Below are 17,492 nucleotides of genomic sequence, written 5' to 3'. Positions count from 1 at the left end.
GCAGAAACCTCAGAGGAACTTCAGGAAAGGGGATTTAGTCCTGGTGCAATCAGGTGCGTTCTCTCGGGAACAGTGGCCCGTAGGCGTGGTTGATGAATGTGAAACGTCGGGTGACGGTTTAGTTAGGACCGTAGTTGTACGCACACGAGATGGTAGGCTAAGGGGGGATGTGCGTAAGATCGGTAAGATAGAGGGTTGCGAGTAGGGGTGGTGGAAGGAGATAGGAACCGCGCGCTCAACTCTCCGCAGGTGGGAGATGGGTTTTCGAACTCATCGCATACAGAGAGACCACTGGGAGTTGGCGCGTGAGCAATTCCCGTTTGGCGTACTGGTGTAAGTCCACTCGGAACTTGGGGTAAGTAAAATATTTGAGCCAGGAATGACCATAGCTTGATGGAGGAAAATCCGCTGGGGTTTTGGGTGGCGGTGTAGAAGACAGCTTGTCAACAGTGTGCTCCCGTTTCCAACCCCAAGTGACAGCCAATCCCCATACTGATTCCCCTTGGCCAGATGAACTGAAACCTCCTTGTTTTACTGAACTATTTTTATAACTCTTACGGACTTTGATCGGACATTGTGATTTTTGCGGTTGCTCGCCGTCGATATCCGCTTGGTTGTGACGATATCGATTTTGAGGCGAAGTGAACTGCGCTTTATCCTCAGGCTGGTAATTGTACCGCGGAGGAGAATCCGTTGAGGTATGTTGAATATGTATATTATTATATTTGCAATGGTACTGTGATTCCAGAATTTGGATTTCTTGGTCGTTTTCGTGGATTGGCACGCGTAACTCAAACTCAGAAAGCAGATAGCCGTAACAGCTGCCTCCATCAAGACTGAATTTGCACCGCACCTAAGCCCATCTCGCCACCCAAACAAAACGCCCACCTACCTACCGCTTTCGGTAGTGGATACATACTTGACCATGCCAGACTGTGTGCCACCCACGAGTTGGGAGTATACTTTATTATTATTATTATAAATAATTGAATAGGACATACCCAATGAGATTCATGAACCCTCCACTACCAGCATACATGGCTATCGCCTAAAGGCCTCTTCCTCAGGCATCACTCGTTGATTGAAGCCGATATTAGTGCTTTGGGGACTGGTAGTCATTTCTCATACAGGCACTTTCTTTCCTAGATTACGGTATTGTCCATTTCATGGAAAACTCGAGAAATTCTAGTCGAACATCTCAAAATTTCTACTTCCGTCAGTTCTTGTGTTTGAGTTCCCTTATCACATCGCGTCTCTGTGTATCTATAATGATATTTTTCTGTTTCTGGTCCTACAATAGCGTATATTGGCAAGTTTAGACAGTTTTTGATCGCAGGGCTACTTAGTACACATCTACCCCTATTCCGTCTTGTTTAATCGCTTGTTGCTACCACTCGTGTGTGGTAAATGTTCAGGTTTTCTTTCTAATTTTTGACTTCCTATCTGATGCTTCCAAAACTCATCATATCTTACTGATCTCATCCCATTCCTTCTTCTTCCTGAGCTTCGATCTTTGACCACACCTGACTCGGAGGCCCTATTTGGCTGTTATCCACTCCATCTAATCGGCGCTTTACACCGGATGGGATCCCCAGAAAATACCTGCCTTGTTCTACATCTGCGGATTTCCTGGGCTAAACGGGAAAAATCCCGCTGTTCATAGAATTTCACCTCCCAGCCTATTCACCTAAAATACGACGTCCGTCACCGGGTTGTGCGGAAACCAAAGTATGCCAGCGCAGTGATGGCACGGCACTGCCATACCTACTTCTAATGATACACTCTCACCCACTTGTGCCCTTACCCGCAACTGCGAACAAACTCTTCATCTGGCCCCAGCAGCCTCCGGAACGCCTCATTCAAAACTGTTAGACCTGTCGTTCGGATTTAACCATTTCAGTGAACTTCCAGTATATGGTCTCCACGAAGTCATTAATTTTCTGTACAGTTCGTGTTTCGGCAAGTGTCACCAATTAACTCTTCCAAATAAATTTTACACCCAACTCCATCATAGCAGTGACACCAGTGAGTCTCTACGGTTTCACTGTACACCATGATTCCGAAATTCTCGCTGCCATTTACCTGCACTGCCACTCCCTCTACTTCATCATTCCTACTTTCGCTTTTCGTGACCCTGCCCTTTGGCGCAACCGTCCAGAGCCGAAAAGGCTTAGTTAGTTTGTCTTGGTTAGTTTGCTTCACCATAAATCCCGTCCCCCCTAAAAGTGGTGGGGCACTGGAGACCAGTAGACATCTTTCAAGCGGGCCGTCGCAAAGAGACTAGACCTTACAGTGGTGCGACAGCTTGTGCACTCCAGTGATTCGTTAGCTAGACTGGATGGTGTCTTTGCAACATTCACAGAGTCCCTCAAATCAAGTTGGTCAATGGCTGAACGTCTGAAACCACAATTTTATGGCCCTCCGGGTTGAGGGTAGGTACACATGGTGGATTGTTCCGTAGAAATGGTGGTGCATTAGCAGTTCACGCCAAACACCGCTGCCTAGTGGTTAGGCTTTTCAACCAAAGGCTCTGTTTGAGGACCCTAATCGTTCTCCCGTCCAGGGAGAACTAGCAGGCATAAACCTGGCAAGCCGCTGCCTATTAGGCTTTTCAACCAAAGGCTCTGTTTGAGGACCCTAATCGTTCTCCCGTCCAGGGAGAACTAGCAGGCATAAACCTGGCAAGCTTGTGGATTCAGTGGAGCTGACACGTGATGCTGTGCACTCATCAGAAAGAAGAGTCGTCAAAAGAATCGGCTTGGGTCTGAAATTCATGGGCCAAAGCGGCCAAATGTTCCGCCATATCCCACCTCCCTTTCAACTAAATTGTTACAGCACTTGCAAACTCACGTAGACCAAAAACTTACCAGCGACTTCCAAGGTGAATCATCAGTTAAAGCGTCATAAACCAGAAGATCGAAGACCCAAGCCCCATTAAAATGATCTAAAACTCCCAAACACACCAACCGCGAGAGCTGGGCAATCATACAAAAGAACAAAACCTTGGTACTGACAATCAACATCGATCTAGTGTGTTAATCGGAAGCGGTCCCGTGGTCAATTTCACGATAAACACAAAAGTGCTGGCATTTCGCAAACAGTATCCACTTCCTCCGTCACTAGTTCACTTGTACTGTTAATCTGAATTACATCAGATTAGAAAATATGTAAGAGAAAAGTGGAACATAAGTGGTATCATTACAAAAATGTTTCAAAATACACTGGTAATCAGTGAAACATGCTAGAATACGAACGCTTCTTAAGAGTAAGTGTTTCGCGGGATGTAATATGACCCCACCGACATCTCCCGGTATTCCTCAAGTTTAGATTTGTTTTCTGTCTAGCGCCGTCCCACGTTAACTGCCTGCTGACCTTCGCGCAAGTTTTGCCCTCATCTTCAATAATAATATTTATTCCTAACTAGTGGGTAGCATACCGTTGGGTGAGTTACACAGTGAATTCGCATGCGCCGCAACGTCGCGTTTTGGAGATGACTTAACGAAGTCGAAGTGGTAGTGTATGTATGTTACCGACTCAACTCATCCGAGGGTGCTGAATAAAGCTCCACAATTACGTTGAGGGACACTAGATGATGATGATGATGACAGCGCTGATGATAATGATGTGGATGGTGAGGATGATTGTGGTGCCAAGAAGTCACTTAAAATGATTGTCTCCAAATAAAACCGTCTAGCCACCAAGTAAAATTCGGCATGAACTTGGTCCGGTCTGTAGATCTATTCTGCTTGCGCAAGTAGCTCATGACGACACTTGTAATGAGGGTCTACAACTTAATTGCTCATCGCACCAGGTCTCTTCCCTAAAATGCAGCTACTTCTCCAAACACAAGCCATTATTTTATCCATCGATTAGTGGAACCCATGGAAATTTCCTGGAGGACGCTCACCGGTGAGTATTTTTAAGAACAGAACAGAACAACCAATGGCCTCGTTTTTCGAGCTAGCATGTATACAAAGTTAACTGCTTATTCCTCTCAGCTGAGTACTTGAATCCTGCTTCTATCCAATGTACTCAGTGTCACAGCACTTAAGTTTTACCGATCCTAACATTTATAAATTACCTTGCGTACCGAGCGGTAATAACAAAGCTCAGAGCGATCTCGCGTACGCGAAACTAGTCAGAAGACAGTGCAATATTCTCAGACAAGGCTAACACGGATTGTTGCTTCTTAAAGAGAATATCTCAAGAACTATAGGATTTCCCCTGGGGGAATCCGTTTTCTCTCCTATGCTTCTGGAATCAGGTATGGGCGCCAACATCCGAACCTAGAAATGAGTTTTTCAGTGTGTAATCTCAGTCATTGTCGGTGGTTTTACGAGAGCGGAAGATTAGTTTTCAGCATTGTAGGGCGATGTCATTGCTCAGGGCTAAGTTGCGTTATCGAGCAAGGACAATTCTGAGTTCATTAGGTATGTAGCCCCATGGGCTTCCTTACTCTATGTTTGCAAGACTGGGCTTTTTATATTCAACAACCTCAGGTATCTTTAAAATCACGCACAGGTGTTGTGGTGTCAACGAATAAGTTAACATGTGCGCGCTGGTCTAATTCGTTACAGCCGCAAGCTGGCTTATCGCGAACGTGTGTTTGAGGCTTGTGCTGTGAGGCTGAACTGCCATTTAAACAAGGGAGCGGTGTTCACTCTTCCACCTGGCCACAGTTTGGCCGTAAACATGTAGCGTGAAGGAGAAGCGTCCGTAGTCCAAATGAATGCTTGAGGATCTTAGTGGCTTCCTGGTTGCGGCGCCGTGCACACTGCACAAAAACAAAATTACCACAACTTTTTGTTTTCACATCATTGAGACACCACGTCCTCTTGTCCATGGTGGCATTGACTACAGTGGATCATTTACATACACAAATGCTACCTGAACTATCAATGGTACGGTTATGAGGAAGTTATGTAATTGCGTTCAAAGTTTACTTCACGACTTCGCGGTTGCGTACTCAGTACATTATTAGCTGAATTCAATCTTGACAGTAAATACCAATTTTCAGCGGGTAAGCAAAATAAACTCCAGAGTAAAACTACCTGACTCTTATTGCAATTGGTTAAGCTGTTAACCACTGGGATCTCTGGCGTAGTTGTAGAGTAAAGAATGAGGCACACAGCCACCTTAACGTCCTGTATTTATTGTAAGACCGCGGGAATACGACCAAAAGGAGAACATGATGGGTACTTATAAAGCCATAGCCGCGGTTCTAGGTTTAAGTGACCATCACCGAACATTCTTGTCCCACGGTGCATGTAAATAGAAATCTTATTGTTCTTGAGGCCCACGCGCTGCTGGTTGATGTTTGCTATTGTCCAGCCAGGCCCGCAGCACGATGGCTACAGCAATTCGCCCCTAGCACCATCGTGGGTTTAACATTCTAGAAAGTAGGGAATGTTGTAAGCGGTCTTCTGTGGTCTGATACATGAAACACACAAACACCTTACATCGATATACACTGGATCACAACTTGGAACAACAAATTTAAGTGCACCACGATATATAAAGATTGAATATGGGACGGCAATCCAAACTTTTTTCAGTAATGCAGCCTCTACGGGAAATCATTTGTGACACACCTAGTTCAAGATAGACAAACATCGAAGACGCACAGATACACAAAAAGGTGTCTGGCGGACCGCGCCAAGCGTCATGCGCATCTCAGACACACGCCTAGAGCGTTGCGCGTTGGACGCGCAATTTTTACTGCGAAACTCTTGCGAGTCAAATGAAAATTTTTACATCAAACTGTTGCGCTTTGTTTCGTATGCGCTCAGACCAAACAACATCCTAATCTAATGTCATTTTTCGTAGTTTGATTTGTGTAGTCTTCTTTCCACATTTTGGCGCGCATTTGGCTTTGAACATTCTGCGTTATGGCTTCAGAAGTGGCCAGAAGTGTGCTTGTTTAGAAAATTGGGGTGTGTATCCTCATCCTCCACGGTGTTTAAGAGGGCGCTAAATGAATGTATTTGGGCGTTCATCCAGTAACCGAAGTACCAAATCTGCTTTGCGTTACGAATGGGTGTACTACAAATGCAGCAGCCGTTATGCGAGATAAATGAAAAGTCGAGGAATACGTTGAAGCTGATAATCACAGTGTGTTTTCTAATATATAAGTGGCAAAGCACCAGCCGATCAGTGCTTTTTTGTCTAGGGATGCAATGAAAACACCTTGTAGTCACCTCTTATTTTTTTAACTCGACCATAAGATTTCTAGGGTTTTGTGCCATCGACCTCCAGTAAATTGACGGCTGACCGAAGAGAAAGTAGCACCTGCATGGCCCTGCTGAAAAATGTGTAAAATGTGGTAGTTTGTGACAGATCAGTTTGGCAAGATCCTTTCCAATCAGGACATTTGCACATACTGTCAAAAGTGTCGACCGGCGCTAATGAGTAGCTGCCACGTAGCCTGGTTTTCTTGCATCAGATAATATGCTTCCGGTCCCGGGTATACTTTGGGAGACCGAACGTGTGCTTTCGCTGCAGTCAGGGAAAAGTCACCGTGACCGCATGTGCCCCACCAGATGGCAGCAGATGGTGTCGTTTCAACGCTTTCTGGATGTAGTCGATGTCGACGAAACCTGGGCGACAAACCGTTTTTGTTAAGCTTTTTTAATCACCAAATATCCGGCCAGTAGATACAAGCTGTTGTTAATGCTCTAACGGAGCCCGAAAACTAGTTATACGAAAGAGAAAACGGGGTGCACTAGCAATGTCCGCTTGTTGAGTAAAATTATTACAATAGATATATATGCAAACAACGGACTTATCGTTTTGCAGGTACAGTTTGATAAATCCTGTTGTAAATCCGGATGCAGGTTTCGTGTCTTCTCCGCTGTTGTAACAGCCACACGTAGTCCTGGATATCCGTGAGTGAAACGCCGTAAAAATCCTGAGCGGCTCTGCTCCGAGCTGGGCGACGTGCGAAGCTCTGTTGAGTTGTGTCGTGTTGCTGTGCTGGCATCCTATTTGTAGGACGTTTGCGTGTGTGTGGGTGTCAGCACATGACTTTTTGCTACCGCATCAGGCGGTAGACAGTCGATATCGGATGTGTATCGTGGTTTGTACCACCAGGGAAAAAAGAGGTCTTGGGATGGAGGGCTTGACTGTGAGCTGTGTAGTCAAGTTATTCACGATTGTAGCGTGATTTGTGAGTGCAAGAAAAAAATAGATCTCGTGATCCAGCGAGTGGCGGTGACCTGTACAGTCATGTATGTGGCGAAATGGTAGCTACAAATACCCTCTCCCTAGAAGGAAGGCTGTGTGTTGTGGTTAGGGTTGTCCGGGTACAAAGCGATCAGGTCAGTGAACATGACGACCGAAGCGTGTGGTTCTGCACTGCTCATGTGGAGTCGTGGCATGAGTTGGCTTCGGAGAAACTTCGGTCGCGTTGCTTTCGGGCTTGACATCGCTGGTGTTGTTTCCAAGACGTCCTGAATCAACAAAATCAGTATAAGCTGGTTTCAAACGATCTATGCTAACAGTATCAGACTTATTGTTAAATTGCATGGTGAAATACTTGGGATGACTAGAGATCGAAAGATAAGGACCGTCATAAGGGGGTTGCAAAGGTTATTTAACACGATCATGGATGGCATGGGTACCGGCTGTCCGGTTATGTATGCCCTCATGGAAAGCGAATATTTTGTTTCCATGTGGAAACTGTTCGGCTTATTCAGGGAAATGACTGGGGGCGTCATCAATTGGAGGCTTTCCTCACAGACAGTTTAGCGGCACAAGTTCGTTCTGCAAGAGTCGTTTAGGCTGCCGCGTCACGCTGTGCTACTTTCGTACTGTAAAAGCCGTCAAAAGGAACCACTTGTTTATTAAAGCTAATGGCAGCGCTCCGGGAATAGGTGATCATTCATCTTCCATTCACTTTCTCTCCCAAGTTAAGGTACTATCCAACTCACGGACTCGCCCAGCATCTCGGACCTCTAGTCAATCCTTATACATTTCAGTTCCCTAACCACATTACCTTTCTGCGAGCTCACACAGGTTTTCTCCGAACCTCTACTAATCTAATACCATACATCAGCAAACTTAACCCCTGCTTGACCGTTAACCCCCTAAGCGCAGATTCACCTCGATCCTGTCCCATTAATCACTTGTTTTCACCGCCGTACTTGTGGTAAACATTTTTATCTCTATTATTGCATCTTGTCCTGCCTGGGGCACTTACTAGTCTCCTCCCGGCCCATTGTCTTTCGAAGCTTCAACCATCGGCAAGACCTGGTTTGGACGCCCTGTTTGGCAGTTATTATTTCCATCCGTGATCTGCCCTCAGGTTGGTTCCCAACTGTAACCAAAATCTTCTCGATCTTACATCCGCTCTGTTCTACCTCTGAGGATTTCTTTCGCCAACCAGCACATCCCAGCCCAAACGCCTTAAATATGACGTCCGTTACGGGGTTGTCCGAAAACCGTATTATATCGGGCCAGCGAAATGTACAGCACGGCTGCACTCAGTTTCATAGCACACCCGCAACTACTAACTATATACTCTTGAACGCACCCTTTTGCTCACTCGTTCAACTAACTGTAAATACGAACAAACTCTTCACCCGGCCCCAGCCGCCTCCGGGACACTTTCACTCAAATTTGCTGAACATTTTGTTTGGACACAACCATTTCGTTAAATTTCAGCCTGTGGTCTACATAAAGCCAATAATTTTATGTACAGCTCGCGTTCCGGTTTGTACGCTGTCACCGTCCCACTCTTCCAAGGAACTTTTACAACCGACTTCACTACAGCAGCGACACCAGTGAGTCTTCAGTTTTAGTGTACACCACTGCTCCGGGATTCCTGATATCAGTTATTAGCATTGCCAATCCCTCCACCTCGTTATCCACTTTCACGCTTTTCGTGACACTGACCATAAGCCCAACACTCCAGGGTCGCAATGCCTCAGCGGTGGTTTTGGGTTTTAGTTCAAATCGACCGGCCGGCTTACGCCAACTATGTTGCTTCACCAAATCCGTTGTTCTGTTCCCTCGTTTTTTGAAATTTAGTTTTCTTGTCGGGTGTCAGACATCAAGCCTCTGGTCTTGCCGTCTCTCGGTTTGTTTTTTCTCACTAACTCCGAATTCCGACGGTTACACAGGATAATGCCAACTTTTTAAGACACTGACTCTCGTCTGGGCGATCCCCACTTGCCAACAACCCCCCACCAGTCATGCTTTTATTCTGGCTGTAGCTTGAACGTGCCTGACAGCGTGCGACCTACTAGTTGAGAATATAAATTATTGCTGTTATAATCCATGCTTTTGCCGCAAACTCTGCGAACAACCGGTACACATCCCGCTGCATGACCCATTTGGACAACACCGTACAGTGTGTATTTTGTTTATCGTGATAAGATTTCGGAAGAGATCGGCAAATACTATGCCCCGGTGACCTACGAGTTGTCTTATCTTATGGTCAACTGGTTTTACCTTAGGCGGAAACGGGCTGTACATGCGCTATCAGGGATGGTTTACATTGGTAATGTGACCGACAGCCGCCTAATGGATGAAAAAGGTCGTCCTGGAAACCCGCTGTACCACTCCGACACGCCGGAACACGCCATAGCAAAGGTGTCCAGGCACGCCGAGTGGCTCATGCAGGAACTCGACTTTCCTAAATCGTATCAGTGTGACGTTCGAACAATCCTGAGGATGAGGGCTATGAACTGAACGTGGTCTGTAAAATGATTACGTATGAATGTTCTATCATTTTGGGGCACTGGGGGCCGCGTCTTTCAGGACTACTCTATCATATTGCTGGAACGAATAAGTTCAGATAAACTAACGTATAGTTCGTGATGCAAATACCCAGGTGCTCCCAAATGGTTGACACCTGTGCTGCGGAATGCTTATTCCCTTTCTACCAAGTGATGTGCCCTCTTTGCATCCATTTGTTCTCTGTTTTCAGAGATCTTTCAGTTCAAAGCATTAAGAACTATTGTTCACAGAATCTTCCTTAGGTAGCTTCCAAACCCATCAACGGTGGCTCTCGGATATTACCCAGCTGGAAAAAGGTATACCTCTTATGCTTACACTCACGTCGGAATTCTGTGTGTGTCCGCGTTTTCGAGTCAAAGGAGGAGCCAATCGACAGCCGTAAGAAAATACCTGACTACCACGGCTGATGCTGTAGAGTGCCAGCTAGAGCAAAGAGATGAAGCTGATTTCATGTGACCCGTCAGCTACAGGCGGTTCGTCAGTTAGTGGGACTTCAAGCATTTTACGCAAGTTTCGCATCCGTTGAGGGTTATGGTCAGTAGGCATGCGAATTAGCCGTCGAAGATGGCGCTATGTAAACAAACCTCTGCGATGTTTTAGACGCTGAAGTCCTCCCATTATAGGATAAGGATTGGCTAATGGTGGTATTTCGGTAACCTAACTTATATCTTCTGCTCATTTAAGGACGTCGGCAGCTCAGTGAACACAGTTCACGAGGAAGGCCACTCGCTTCCCGTCAGGAAATGTGTACTCATCAAAACGACCAAAACAATTCAACTTTTCATGTCACATAATTTAGACCTTTTCCCCGATAGAGATGGATGGACGATCTTCGGCCAGCTGAGTAGACATCGTGGACACCTAGCCGTATGTCAGTTGGTCAGTTGCGTCAGCTAGGTTCATTAAGCTATCAGCGATGGTTGGCGTCATGTTCGTCCTGGCATATTTCGCAGGTTACAATAGAACGCCGCTATTTCACAGCAAACTTACACGATTTATCCGGCGATAATGAATGCGGATTCAACGATTTCAACTCGCAATGGAAGTTATCGAGCTACCTGAACACACACATATTCGGGCCCTCACGTAGATATAAGTAACGAAACTCATTTACAGGAGTGGCAACTCCGAATATTTCACATCCACAAGCACCACACAGTTTCTAGAAAGCCCTTAGAATTATTTCAGTGGCAGAACTATCTGCAAATTTTGCCCATTGTAAGTGATTAACCTTTTTCCGCAATTCACGATATATTGTTGCATCAGGCAACGTACTCATAGTCGGTGGTGCTTGATGATTCGCCATGAATAATCGATCACTCAAGCGAATCACCTGTTTAGATAAATTGCAAACTAATTCGCTATACATAAACATTCTACGCTATGAAGTTTCAACCCTGAAAACGTCGTAGCTTTTGGGAAATCAGCTCCATTGTGCGACTACTGAGTGGCCCTAGGGCTAATTGATGCTAGACGTTATTCACCTTATTTTATCTGACGACTATCCAGGTGGGTCATTTGTAGCACCTTCGTGGGTCCAAAGCACCAGAATATGCAGGATGTTTAGGCACAGATCAGGACAACTCGGCAGTTGAACCAAACCGCCTCCTCCTTGGATAGACTGGGGTTTCTTCTACTTATAAGTGTAGTTCGAATCATGTCTGCATGGCCATGATTCAGCTTGACCTCTTTTACACGATGACTATCACTGAAATTCACTGTCAGCGCTATAGTGGGTTCAGCACCCCGAACCGTTCAACACACCAAGGTATCTCCATACGTCTTGGTACGCACCGCAGTGATAACAAAGTCATATACCAGATAAGCATCGATTCAAGGTAGCCTGTGTGCACGTAGCTCGCTAACGAAAGACCTCCCACGCCACCTCGGCCGTCTGCTTAGCCTCTCTGCATGCCGAGAAGTGTGGAAGCCTAACATCCTCGAAAGACGAGCTGACCATGAACTGGGCGCTCTGATTGGTCAAAATAACAGGCCAAGGTGGCAGTCTTCTGGTATTGCCTGCTGTACTCCGGTTGCCACTGCGGCACTTGCAGTGCGCCCGAATTTCTAGATGGTTACTTTGGATATGACGCTCCATATGTAGTTTTTTGACTTGGTATGGACTTTCGGTAGATTCCGTGCGCCCTCAGTGGTTTTTTCTGCCGAAGACACTAGCTTGGGAGGGTCAGACTGAAAACGGCTGGAATATCAAAATTATTTCCTTGCGCCCCATTGTGCGCACTATATTTGCAGGCCACAATAACAGGACTGAAAGCTTTGCCCGCTTTGCATCACCTTTGGAAACCTTTTCTGTCCACATACCTTTGGCAACAGCCACAAACTCGAACTTTGTATGGACGTGTTACACTATTCAGGGATTTGCTGGAAACTCGACAGCTCATGACCAGTTTCACCTTCCTTGGGGCTTATCATTAGGCGCAATCATCGAGTCCCCTTTAACGTCGAAGCGTTTTCAACACCCTTATGAGTAATGTACTGTCTGCAAACTGCATTGCGATATCTCGAGATCGTACCAAGTAGTATCTACGTAGCTGCCTCTGGTACTGTGTAGCAAACAGGGCTACGAGCTACTTTTGCCCGTATGCTGGATTCCGCATTGTTGTATGCAGTTTACCAGAAACAAGAGTGTAGGACGCAATCACGTACTTATTCAAGTTGCTCTTGTATGTCGGGCTGAAAACAGGCGCCGTTGAGGTCTCTGGTGATGCGAACGCTCGGGTAGCTTGGATTAGTGCTGCCGATGCTTATTTGGACTGTCGTCTTCGACTTGAATCGAAGTGTGCAGACATCTGCGAACGCCTGCTGCCGACCGAGACTGTTTCTGTGCCGTAGTAGCTTCCGAAAAAACCGAAGGCGCTTGGCTACATAGTGCCCCCACATTCTAGCCAACCTCCAACACAAATGAGCCTCGTTGTCATTAGCTATAGTTGGTATTGGTCATCCAGTTACTCGCTCATTCTGCAACCTGTGTAGATGCGCTTGTGTGTCATGCGCTTGTTTGTTACTACTCTCCGCTAGGCTCTTCAGGGACGCGCAAGATGTACACTCCTCGTCTGGCCAGTGACAACCTCACGGACCCTGATGTGAAGCAACTATCAGAATAACCCATTCAGTTCTTTTTGGAAACTCTTCTGATGTTTAATTTTACAAGAAGGCACTGTCCATAACCCTGCAAGATGCTGGCGCTTTACTTGTGAACTGGCGTAATCAACTAGATCTAAGCACTAGATCAGGAACAATCCTAAAATTGCCCGAAGCTTGGGCACGTATCCCTTGTCAAAAGTACAATACCTCCAGACGAACTGTGAGACCTCAGGTGCAAGGTTTTATTTCACCAGCCAGCATACAGTTACAGCAGTTAAGTTGATTCAATCAATATCAATACATCGTCGAGGGAAAGCACCCGACCAAAAGCTGTCACCTTGCTGTGGTAGCAGGGCTTCAGTGATGCAATAGTCCTGTGGATTATACTGACTGGAACTCATCCTAACGGTCCAACCATACTAAGAAGGCCAACAGAGGACATCCCCACGAAGAACAGCGAGTTTCCGTAATCTGTAAAATCTCAAGCATGGGTGCCTCAACCAAGCCCCTTTCTTTGGCCTGGGCAACCGAGAAGTATCGTTCGCTCCTACTCGTCTTCATCCCCTGTCCCACCAACGTGCCCTTCACCCAAGTCCTTCTAAATCGTTTAATTGTCAATCACCTGAACGTTGCTTCTCACCTAAGCTTCTGTCCAGTAAAACATACAAATAAACCCTTATCAAATTCAAAGAACCTGTTTCACATTACTGCTTTCAACGTGCGTACCGTGTCAAATCGTCTCTTGCTTAGAGCCTGTTCTCTCTCGCTTGATGTACGCTGTGTCTCAGAGACACGCGTACGAGTCACGAGTTCGTTCGGGGGCGAGCTGGCTCAGCGGTAAGAGTGCGGATTTACTGACTGGAAGGTCCGTGGTTCGAACCTGACCTCTGCATCTCGAATTCCCCTGTGTAGCCTTGGGCAACCTGGCACTATTCCAGCCCTCGTGCTTCCTTCGGGTATATAGCAGCCAGGCACCGAAAGTGTTACAGCTGAATGATTATTATTATTATTATTATTATTATTATTATTATTATTTCGTTCATTATTCCCAAATGGCTCGCAGTGAACCCAAGTTTTCCGCATTTTACTCTTCGGGTGTCCGGCGATCCTGATGCAATAGCTCGTGGTGTCTACGACATGAAGTCGTGCTTAGCCCCATGGCAGAATGCGCCTTACTGGACAGTAAACAGTCATCTTTGCGCTGTTATGCTGACTGATGCAAACAAGATCAACACATTTCGACGTGGTAAGTGGTGTTTGTTAGTTGTGACAGCATACGCCTCGACAGGCGGTCGCTCCGGGACCGGGAAGACGGCTTCTGTCGAGATTTGTTACGGTTACTCCAGTCAATGAGAAGCATAGGTATCGTGATTTTGGCAAATGATGTGAATGCTCAGGTTGGCCAACTACGTCCTGATAAAGCCCGTCTTGGCGGCCAATTCGGGAGGGCACTCACCCCACAGATAATGGGGGACGGCCCCTCCAACTGTGTGCCGAACCTGTATATCAGAGATGCAGGCACAGTGGTTTATCTAACCTCTCATCATTCTCCACTCGCTTCCGGCTGCACACCTCTGGCGATCCAGATACTGCTGTGGCAAGATTTGAAGGGGTTGGGTTCGTCGTAAGTCACCGGACGGGACGATCCTTGCTTGAAAGGACACCCGTTGATAGTCGCGTGTGTGCGGTTCGTCTGGCAACGTCTGTGAGGGAGTTTCACAGTGGGAAAGTTGGTCGATCTCTATTTGTCTTGTCTGCCTACAAATCAACCGACTACCTCTGACACCATCAAAGATAGGATTCATGACTCCCTGAACGCCCTGTTGCGGCGAACTAAAAGATTGCCCAACGTTGTGGTTGCCAGAGATCTAAATCCACAAGTGGGCAGGCTTAATGGGTTGGTCGACATGAACTGGACTCGGTACGTACGGACAATGGTAAACGATTACCTCAGCTGTGTACTGACCGCAGGCTGTTTTTATGCAGTGCTAACTTCCGAAATCGCCGAAGTCGTCTGGCCACATGGTGTCTTCCAACGGTGTGCCGGCCACAAACTCAAATCGATCACACAGCAATCAGTTACCGAAAGCGCGGATCAACAACTGACTACCACTCTTTTTGGAGCAGAATTGTCGGTTCTGACCACGCGCTCGTCCGGACGCGCAAGGTGCGGGTAAATAGCTGAGCAACTGAGAGTTTGGCAGATCCTCTGTCTAGGCTTGGGCAACCTGGCAGTATCCCAGCCTTCGTGCTTCCTTCCGGTGGCATGGCAGCTAGGCACCAAAAGGGTGCTACAGCTGAATTGTTTATCTATTTTTCATGCCAGATTCGCCTTCTAGAGTCCTTTAACTGCTTCACCATCAGATGTGAATCCATACTAGGACTAGATTGCCACCTTTTTGCACATTGTTGGGGGTTTTGCCTCTGGAATGGCGCTACCAGGCTTACTCAAGCGGTGGATATCAGACTGAACAGTGAAACGGCTGAAATCTCGGAGAAATATCCCAACTGGTCCCGAACATAACTTGACCCGATGAATTATCAGACGTCAAGTGAAAGTCAGCGTCCGTGAATTCTAGTGGAGATGAAAAGCCAAGGAAATGGAAGAGACCCAGAAAGCTGGGAATGCCCAAAGATTACTTCAGTTGGCCCGTCTGACTGGTCCCCGGGAACTATTCGTGATCGAAAACACCAAGGGTGAGAAGGGAGCGAGCATCTTGAGTAAAGAAGAACGCCTCGACCGTTGGACCGAACACTTCTAACAGCATATCGTGGCCACCAGCTTCCACTCACCTGGAGCCCACAGCTGACGTATAACCCTGGACGGTGAACGTGGGACTCCCTATCGTCTCAGGTTTATGACTGCATATGTTCTGTCAAGCGCCACCGAGCTGCTTGTCTGGTCTGTTTGCCTGTATTTGGGAAAAAGACTGCCCCACACAACTCGGGAGAGTCGGTGATCGTGCCCATTTTCAAAAGGGCTCTCGTAGTGAGTGTGTTGACCACAGGAAGGTCAGATTGACCCCGGTCATAACGAGACTGTTGGCGTCACTTGTGCTTCATCGCCCTATGGTGGCTCGTGAAGCATTGACCCGAGAGTAGCTAGCAGGGCGCCGGCCTGATAGGGATTACATTGACCAAATCTCCACACCGTCAGGTGCTAGAACAACACCATACCTCTAAACGACCCACAAATGTAATATTCCTAGATATCCAAGGCACAATCGGCTCGGTTGACCGGTCTATTCTACTTGAGACGCTTGCCCATCGAGCAATTCTCCGGAAATTTTTGAACATAATGCGTTCTTTGTATTCTCGGAATTCCGGACGTGTGAGAATATACAGCAAGCTCTCCAAAAGCCTGCGTACACAAAGCGGTATCCGGCAGGGGTGCCCATTCGCTCCATTCCTATTTACTTCCGCGATCGATTGGATAATATGGCGAACGCTGGAAGGTCTTCAAAACCCGGTGTTCAAAAAGCCTGTGACGAAAATTTTTTTCAATCTGGAATATGCAGATGGAATCATTTTCGTCTTCGAATAGGAGAAGGCGCAATCGTTTTTAGATGAACCAACCAAAGTCACTCGTCCTTTCGTATGCACCTACAAAGTGGTAGGTCATGCTCGTGGACATGCAGTCACTGAGCACGCCACTCACAACCCAGGTGGAATTACTCGAAGTTGTGAAGCGTTTTATGTATCTTCTGAGTTGTGTTAGTTCTGATTGTAGTGCAACATGGGGTCAATGCACGAATCTGCAAGGGTTGGGTCGCGTTTGCTAATTTGAAACACCCATGGCATCAAAGCGCCATATCCATGAATTTCAAGAAACGTGTATACCAGGCTACAGTGCAAAAATATTACGCGCCTATCACTCACATATTGCAACTTTATGCTTTAGAACGTGCAGTCTGCCCCTTGCAGTTCAAGGAGAGGCATTGAACATTGTGTAGACTTTTACGTGCTTCGATAGTTGAATTCTCTTTGATGGAAGTACGTCTGCTGAATTTGGCCTATGAATCTCAAAGGCCAGAATTATGCATGCAGATTTGCATCACTTATGTAATCGAAAAGCATGTAACTGGGTATTAATGATGTTGCATACTAGGCCACAATAGGGACTTGTAGTTGTGGGAGATGGTCTCAGAGAGTGGATGACGTAGGAGTCTTCAGGCTTTTGACCACCGATTTCTCTGAAGCGCCGCTGGTACCAGTTGACGGTAACGGGTTCATGAGGGGTTTATAAAACGGGCGTTTGATTGTGCAATAGACATGTCGTTAGTGGAAACCATCCAGGTCGGTGTCCTGAACCTGTGTTATGTGTGCGGAAACACGGTCTCCTGGGACGAGTATTGTTCACTGTCAAGCGAAGTATGACCGATGTTGTGTCCGTTTCCCTCTTTAACTCGTCCGCTGGCGATACATTTCACGGTTCAACCACGCAGCGAGCAAACAATAAGATATGCGGACTACGACAATATTCTATCCCCAGCTATGTTGTTTGATCCAGACTCCTAGCACGGCGAATAGTAAGAGGACGAAAAACCTCAGACGCAACTTTATCGATCCAAACAACACGCGATCAACAGGCAATCTTAGGAAAAATGACTATATATATATATATATATATATATATATATATATATATA

General features: G+C 46.5%; 1 protein-coding gene across 1 annotated transcript in view; it reads right to left on the bottom strand.

Annotated features, from left to right (window-relative positions):
* Positions 1-235: 235 nt before the first annotated feature.
* The window catches only part of T265_02560 (hypothetical protein), a gene marked incomplete at both ends in the record, with an annotated part of 32,717 nt that continues 15,460 nt past the window's right edge, over positions 236-17,492 (bottom strand). Inside the window, 3 exons of the mRNA XM_009166839.1 lie at positions 236-790; positions 2,868-2,975; positions 10,060-10,161. Of these exons, the coding sequence (XP_009165103.1) occupies positions 236-790; positions 2,868-2,975; positions 10,060-10,161 (765 nt within the window). The remainder of the gene's footprint in view (positions 791-2,867; positions 2,976-10,059; positions 10,162-17,492) is intronic.

The sequence above is a fragment of the Opisthorchis viverrini genome (assembly GCF_000715545.1).
Source record: "Opisthorchis viverrini unplaced genomic scaffold opera_v5_31, whole genome shotgun sequence".
Taxonomy (NCBI): domain Eukaryota; kingdom Metazoa; phylum Platyhelminthes; class Trematoda; order Opisthorchiida; family Opisthorchiidae; genus Opisthorchis; species Opisthorchis viverrini.
This window is presented reverse-complemented; position numbering and strand designations above follow the sequence as displayed.